The sequence below is a fragment of the Ipomoea triloba genome, chromosome 9 (genome assembly GCF_003576645.1).
Source record: "Ipomoea triloba cultivar NCNSP0323 chromosome 9, ASM357664v1".
Classification (NCBI taxonomy): Eukaryota; Viridiplantae; Streptophyta; class Magnoliopsida; order Solanales; family Convolvulaceae; genus Ipomoea; species Ipomoea triloba.
In genome coordinates, this window is record NC_044924.1 from 1,810,531 (window position 1) to 1,818,442 (window position 7,912).

A 7,912-nucleotide genomic window follows, 5' to 3' on the forward strand; every position below is an offset into this window, starting at 1 on the left:
TTATTATTATTATTATTATTAATTTTCCTTCTCCCTCACTCTCCAATTTCTCTCTCCTATTTTGCAATTAAAAAATCTAACAAAAAAATTGATTGTTGGTGATGCTCATATAGATAGCTAAATTATCACTTATAGTAAAGTAAATACTAAACATTGTGCTCCGAAAAAGGGTGAACAAGTGGAACATAATTCTCGATTATTATTAACATCTTTTTGGGGGAGTCCGTTGTACTAATTTTTTTCTAATTTGATTTGAAAAGGAATAACTAAAAATACATTTTAGCCGAGAACTAAAATGTTTTTTTTTTTTACCTAATTAGGAGACTAAAAATACAATTTATCCTTTATCACAATTGACAACGTAAATTTTAGTACAAAGAATATCTTATTTTTAATTAAATTATAAAGTGTTTTCCAAATTTATTGTATTACCATTTTCTACGATGTATATAAAATAAAGCATAAAAATATCTGAAAATAATATCGGGGGACAAGAAGGTAATTTGGATAGCGGCAAACTAGGGCTGTAACGTTCAATTTGACGGGATCTTGCTGACACGTCAACACTTGGTGCATGCCAATGCGCGTCTTGCTTCACTTTCACGGCTTCCCAGCCACGTCAACCCCTCTCTTTTTGGGCCCCACCCTCTCACCTTCACCAAAAACCCTAAATTCGCGACCGATGCGACCCAAATTCACTTCAAACTCACAAAAGACGCCCAGTTTCCCAAAGGAAAAATAATTAATAATTAAAAATTTAAAAAAAGGGGAAATAAAAAGTCCAGATTTTCAGACCAACCGACGCCTGTTGCTCCTCCACGTGTACAGATCCTGTAATCAGAACCGTTGATGCCAGATACCTCGGTCAGCACCTCAGACAGCAAACAAACCCACGTCATCCATAGGATCAGCAGTCCCTACGCGATCAACGGCCTAGAATCTGCCCGTAATTCACCCGGTCAGATCTCATCGCCTTTAAGAGGCGATGCCCTCCCTCTCTCATTCCTCGCTCAATCCTGGAAACCCTTACCTTTATATTATACTCCTCCGTTTCTCTTTCCCTGTTTTTGTTGTTTGTAAAGATCTGTGGCCGGCGACGCCTTCCGGCGGTTAGGGGAAACTTTTTTTCTTCAAATCCGGCGAGCGCGTGTTATACACGTCCTACCAATACATGTGTTCTAAGCCACCTGAAAACGATCGATTTCCCCTCCGAACCACAAGAATTCAGCGTCCACGCTGCAATTCATGGCGTCTGCCGTCTTAGCTAGCCGGAATGAATCGAGTTGGGCCCAATCCGGTGATGCCGGTGGTGGATTCATGGGGAAAACCCCTTATTCTCATCCTCATCTGAACCCTAATCCTAACCCTAGTTCTAACCCCAAGAAAAAACAGAAACACTTCCATCAATCGGCCAACGGCCGACCTAGCGACGATTCGCCCGTCGTCACGCAGACCGCCTCAGATGATGCGTATTCGTTCAATCAACGGCCTATCGAATCGAATGGCTTCAATTTCGGAGGCTATTTGACCTACAACATCACGTCGTACACGAAAAGCGAGCTCAACGAGCTTCGGAAACGGCTGGTATCGGAGCTTGAACAGATCCGTAACCTGAAAGATCGAATCGAGTCCGGTCACCTCAGCACCACCGTCAATAACCCAAGATCTCACGGGAAATCGAAGAAAATATCGGCAAATAAGCGGCCGGTGTCCTTTGGATCCAATAAAGATCCGAAAAAGTTTTGTAATGGTGTTGATAATGTTAGGAATGTTGGTGTTGTTAGCGGAGGAGGGATCAATGGAATCGGTCTGGAGAATATGATGAAGGATTGTAGGCAGATTTTGTCGAAGCTGATGAAGCATAAAAATGGATGGATTTTCAATACGCCCGTTGATGCGGCCTCCCTCGGTCTTCATGATTATCACCAGATTGTTAAGAGGCCCATGGATTTGGGCACGGTAAAATCCAATTGTGCCAAGAATCTGTATCCTACCCCATCTGAATTTGCTTCTGACGTGAGGCTGACTTTTAATAATGCCTTGTTGTATAACCCTAAAACGGATCAAGTTCATGGATGGGCTGATCAGCTTCTGGCTAGATTTGAAGATTTGTTTAGGCCTATCCAAGAAAAACTCAATAGAATTGAGAGCGAGCGAAGAGATTTCTTGTCTGCTGATGAGTTGCAGGGGAGCTCTTGGAATCATATCCCAACTCCTGAGAGGCCCAAGAAGCCGAAGCCTAGTCCAATTCCTCAAGTTTCTAAGAAACAAGAAAGGTTGCAGAATCACTCCAGTGCTTCTACACCATCAGCTCCGCCTCCGCCTCCCAATCCTCCTCCACGCCAGCAATCCCCTGTCCCTACTCCTTCTCCAATGAGAGCGCCTCCGGTGAAGCCGCAGGTGGTGCCAGCTCGGGGGACTACTGTGAAACAACCGAAGCCTAGGGCCAAGGATCCAAATAAGAGAGAAATGAGTATCGAGGAAAAGCATAAACTTGGAGTTGGATTGCAAAGTTTGCCTCAAGAGAAGATGCCCCAACTGGTGCAGATTATAAGGAAGAGGAACGAGCATTTGGCACAAGATGGTGATGAAATTGAGCTGGACATTGAGGCTTTGGACACTGAGACTCTTTGGGAGCTTGATCGCTTTGTGACCAATTGGAAGAAGATGGTGAGCAAAACCAAGAGACAAGCTTTAATAAGTAATTTAACAGCCCCAACTGCTGCTGCAGCTGCTATGACATCCAACGACGAGGGTGATGGGGTAATGCATAATAATTCTTGCTTATTTGTGCATTACAGTCATGCTTGCTTGTTTGAATGCCTTATGCATTTTGGGTGTTTGAAAGCCGTTTGCCTTCTCTTAGTGTGGAACTGCAATTGCTTATTGTGTATATGTCTTTGGTTGATTTACAGGCTGCTCTAAGCGAGAAAATGGATTCCCCCAAGAAGCCTAAAAAGGGTGACGCTGGGGATGAGGATGTTGACATTGATGATGATATGCCTGCTACCAGCTTTCCTCCCATTGAAATTGAGAAGGACGAAGGTGGTGGTCGAGAGCCTGATAATGGCAGTAGTAGCTCTAGCAGTTCCAGTAGTTCAAGCAGTGATTCGTCTTCTTCGAGTGGTATATATCCATTAAGAGATTCTAATAACATTGTTTTCACAAGTGGAATTGTGAGGGAATGTTAAAAGCTTAATACTATTAACTCTTGCAGGCTCTGATTCGGGGAGTTCTTCCGGGAGTGACTCAGATGCGGATGATGCACAATCTTGATTCTACCATGCCAAGTTGAAGAGGCTCGAGAATCATCAGCTCCAGCTGTGGCACTCACCTTTTGTGGGTCTTTGTTACCTATGGTATTGCTTGTAATGATTAACTGTTTGCACTTCTCCATTTGCATTTTTGGAGATGGGATGACCTGAAATGCTCCTTATTACACAATTTCAGGTGTAGTGCCCAGCTTGTGGAGGAAAGAAGATAGATGCATACTTTGTATTGGCATTTGAGGTTGCTTTAGTTATGGCTCTTCTTTAATGATATAGGAATGAGAGATGTAGATGGTTGAGACTTCAGATACCCTCTGTACAGTTGTAATACATGTTGATCATTGTCTTCTGCAATTCCCATTCTTTCATACCTTCCTTTGTCCAGTGTTAGTCTTTGGAATTTGTTTTATATGCTGGCATCTTCACACTTGTGCTTTAGCTTAAGATTGCCAGACGTGATTTTGTGTATGCTAGATTTTAACTTAACAACTCTTTTCTCCTTCCATTTTGCAACCTCTAAGCCCTAAGCTCTTGTTGGCAACTTCACAAATGTTTTTATGCTCTGTAATTGTTTACACTCTTAACTATGCTGGCAAGTTGACAGTATTGCAGACTAACCCGGTTAAGTTGGTCAGACGATAAGCTATGGGTATTTTAGGTGGTTTTCTTTTTAGTTTATCTGGTGCATACTCTCGAATATTGGCGGTTTCAATCAAGAAAAAAAAAGACAACACTGCCCAGCCTGTATAACACCTTCATAGGGAATTGGGATGCAAATGGATGGATATGGTTTGGTTTAGACATGAATGCTTTGTAACCTTGACTGGCTGCCTGCAGTGCCTGTCTTGTCTGTCAACCATTTCATTTGTTGCTATATATGTGAGTGAAATCTCTGTAAATTAATGTTGGATAGTCCAGACATTTTAGTCCACAAAACCTGTTCTATAACACCCATGTCTGTGTGTTTCTTGTCACTTCATTTAAGTAATTCAAGGTGTGTGGTACCTTTCAAGCTGGAAAAGCAGAAGTAAATAAATGCCAGAAACAGAGTTGTGTGTTTTAAAAAATAACTTTGGTGTTGTATACAGCAATTAGGGAGATATTTTATTATTATATCATATAAATAAAAAGTGTGTAGTGTTATTGCTGGAGAAGTGAGGAAATTATATTCTTTTCTTGATAGTGACTCAGAACCATGACTTTAACTTATACTTGACTTGACCCAGTAGTGTTATAGGAAGCTTCCAAAAATCCATTCTTCCCCTCCTGCCCTGCTTAAATATGAAGGTGGAGACTTTTCCACCAAAAAGTTTAAGGTGGTTTTGGAGAAAATTGTCAAAAAGGTATCATCGCCACGTAGATCTTAATCCAATATTACAATTTCAATCTCAAAGTTTGGGTTAAATATGTTTTTAGAGAGCAAAATATGCTAGCTGATGGTCTCGCCAAGATGGTCCGAGGTAGCGACATAGGTTGGAAAGATGTGTCAATAGAAGTGAACCGAATCTAACTTGAGAACAAATAGCATTAGAAGGGTTGTAACTTTTAAGTAGTAATAGTAGATAGTCTTGAGTTTCTTTGCCCCGCGAATAAGAGAAATCTCATCAACCAAATATTCAAACTTTTAAGTAGTAATAGTAGATAGTCTTGGGTTTCTTTGCCCCGCAAATAAGAGAAATCTCATCAACCAAATATTCAAAGCCAATATGTGTGTGGCTGAAAATTGGAATGACTCCCCTCCAAATATGTACTAGGCCAATAAAGCCACAAGTGGTGTTTGTATAAACAATCAAATCATACCAGCAATGAAGGAGAAATCTTTAATGCCACATGTAAGAAGACTGTATTATGTCCCATTTCCACACCCCAACCAACACTAAAGTATATTATCAAAATCCTCGCCAGCCAAAAACATTCAATTAATCAAAGCAAACAAGAAATGAATTTCTCAAAAAGCTCATTTTTAAGCCTTTTCAAGATACAAAGTCTACTTGAACTGAGGATGATACAAAGTTACAGACAACAAAAACATAGATACAGCAAGGAAAATGGAGGCCATGAATCAAGTGGCACAGATTAAATTCACAAAGTAACATATGGTACAATTGATGTCAAGATTATCTTCTGGTGATGGGTTTAAAGAATAAAAAAAAAACAGAGAAAAATCTATCTATACAGTATGTTAAAATACAGTAAAAAGTTACAAGGACTGTCCAGCAACTGAGGAAAGAAGTGGTGAAGTCAGTACCAATATCAAAACTTGGTACCTTCTTTTAGTCTTTCTACAAAAAGTGGAAACTTCTAAAGTTCTAATCATCAAGGTTGGAGAGGACAGCTTCAGCAATGCGGTTGCGATTTTAGCGTTTCTGTCATCATCTGCAAGAAGGCGGTTTTTGTTCGAAGCAACTTTCGTGAAGAGCTAACGAGTTCGATTATCAGTAGAGGCGCAGGTAGCCTGGTCTCCCGGTTCTCTCTGTACCTCCCGTGCCTCTTCTAACAAAAGATCTCCGGTTCATCGACCAACTTCTTCTCATGGCGTGTCGTCTCCTCCAGGCGATTAGTTGGTTACACAGAGTTGGAAAAAGGAAGCAAAGGAGAACTAACAGTAACATAACAACAGAGAGAACCATAACATTGCGGAATCCATCCTTCAGAGCCGGTTCTGTTTGGTTTGTCCACGGAACTCCCCCGACATTCATCCCAAACACTGTTAGAGTTAGGGCGAGAAATTAATGTCAGATGTTCTCAGTATATGTGAAGATTAAACGAAAAGGTTCGTGCAAAGAATGTCACCTCCAGTTACTATTGATAGAGGAAGAAATATGATGGATAAGAAGGAAAGGTAGTAAAGTTTCTTGTTTATTTGCTCAGCTTGCCAGGTATCAAGACCAGTCTGAACCGCGTTAACACGATTGGCTATAAACCCAACGTTCGCCTTCAGTCTCCTCAGTCGACCAATTAACTCTTCCAGGGAGACAATGTCTTCGCTGGCAAACCAAACTTTTGAAGAACACTTCTCCCTAACTCTTGGATATACTTGCTCTCCATATGAAATCACCTGCAATATTATTCTGAATGACTACCATATCGCTAGATTCTACGTACTATATCATCTCATAATTTTCATCAATCCTATCGTATTTAGCGATGAGAACAGGTTATTGTGACAACTGACAAGCATGCCTATATGTTTATATTTCTCTTAAGAGTTATGACAAAAACAAACTAGGATAATTGTCAAATCAGATGTGCCCTTAATTTCTGCATTTGAACTTTCTAATGCTAAAGAAAAGGAGAGAGAGAGAGAGAGAGAGAACCTTCAAATGCTTGACAATTGAGCAGAATAATAGTCTATAGCAACACAAAGCAGACTACAAGACATATCAGGAAATATACCTGTAGAAGGCGTTGCAAGTCGAGATGCATTTTGGGAAATCTTCTGTCATCTAACATTAGTTTCTTTATGGCAATCCCGCCTGACCAGAAGCCAAGAAACAGAAAGCCCAACAATCAATTGTGAAAAGAAATACACGTAAAGAGCAAAAAAGAAAGGATTTTTGGCCATTCGGAAGCCATGTTTAGGCGTCAAAACAGCACAATTCCAATTCAGATCTAATGCAGACTTTGACATTAAACGCAAACATACCTCTATCTAATTCCAATTCCACCGAATCCAACTCTATCTCGAGGTTTGTCACGATGTCTTGGAGCTGATCCACATGTGTGTCGATAATGTGAACAACAAGATTCGACACTGATTTGGGTACAGGATTATCTGCTTCCTCAGAGTGATTCATTGTCAGTAGAAACTCAAGAACGTGCTCCCTAATCACAATCCCGCCTCTTTCCTTATGTTCTGAGCTATGATTACTGGGACTCTCCACAACCGGGACCTCTGAGAGAAGCGACTCGTTCATGGGAGAGAATCCCAATCTGGGAACACGCCCCAACGAGATCGTTATCACTGAATGTTCAGTAACTCTCGCTGCAATCCTAGATGTAAATTTACTCGACCCAGGTCCAGGTGAATTCACCCTGAACACGAGAGCCCCATCGACATTCCCACAATAGGGTCCATTGCTAACAAGCGATAGAATGTCCTGGAGCTTCAATGGAGGACAAAGCACATCAATAAGGTACTGTGCAGATTGTGAAAGCTTCTGATTAAACTTGGGAAGCTCCACATGGTACCAACAAAACTCCCTGCCTGCACCCTCTGAGATATCCCATTCCTTGTTATAATAGTTCCCATCTCCATCAAAAATATACGATTTTAGCCTCACCTCTCTAAAACTACGCGATCTCAACCGAGTTCGCCTAATATATGAATGGGATAATGGCACTGTCTCCATTTCCTCTCCTCCTCCTCCTACCTCCCCCTCCCCCTCCCTACTCACCCCACTCACCCCTTCATTACTAACCTCCATATTTATCTAAGCTATCATCAATCAACTCATACAACAACAAAATCCAACAAAACCAATCTTGTTTTATTCAACTCTGCTAAGAACTATTCAAATAGGCATAGCTTTGTTTCTCATATACACCACAAGAACAACACTTTCACCCAAAAATGCTACAATGAATAGTCAAACAAAAACCAAATTCAAACACAGAAACCAGCCCAGATTCATTCAAATTTC

The 7,912-nt window shown here is 40.9% G+C and overlaps 2 protein-coding genes across 4 annotated transcripts; one reads left to right on the plus strand and one right to left on the minus strand.

Moving 5' to 3' along the window:
• Positions 1–1,012: 1,012 nt before the first annotated feature.
• LOC116028964 (transcription factor GTE7-like) lies at positions 1,013–3,774 on the plus strand. 3 transcript variants are annotated; one of them, XR_004100259.1, is made up of 4 exons: positions 1,013–2,763; positions 2,916–3,126; positions 3,218–3,359; positions 3,451–3,774. XR_004100259.1 is itself a non-coding variant. In XM_031270822.1 (3 exons), exons 1-3 carry the CDS (start codon positions 1,246–1,248, stop codon positions 3,274–3,276), a joined length of 1,788 nt encoding a protein of 595 aa, XP_031126682.1. In that variant the 5' UTR covers positions 1,013–1,245; the 3' UTR covers positions 3,277–3,774. The 3 variants fall into 3 exon arrangements, 2 of the variants coding, with proteins under 2 accessions (XP_031126682.1, XP_031126683.1); XM_031270822.1 differs by having other exon boundaries at positions 3,218–3,774; XM_031270823.1 differs by having other exon boundaries at positions 1,013–2,670; positions 3,218–3,774.
• A 1,512-nt stretch (positions 3,775–5,286) lies between these two features.
• On the minus strand, positions 5,287–7,647 carry LOC116028773. Its single transcript, XM_031270590.1, has 4 exons — positions 6,916–7,647; positions 6,666–6,745; positions 6,063–6,327; positions 5,287–5,976 (listed from the first exon to the last, which is right to left on the minus strand). Exons 1-4 carry the CDS (start codon positions 7,619–7,621, stop codon positions 5,705–5,707), a joined length of 1,323 nt encoding a protein of 440 aa, XP_031126450.1. The 5' UTR covers positions 7,622–7,647; the 3' UTR covers positions 5,287–5,704.
• Between the last annotated feature and the right edge of the window lie 265 nt (positions 7,648–7,912).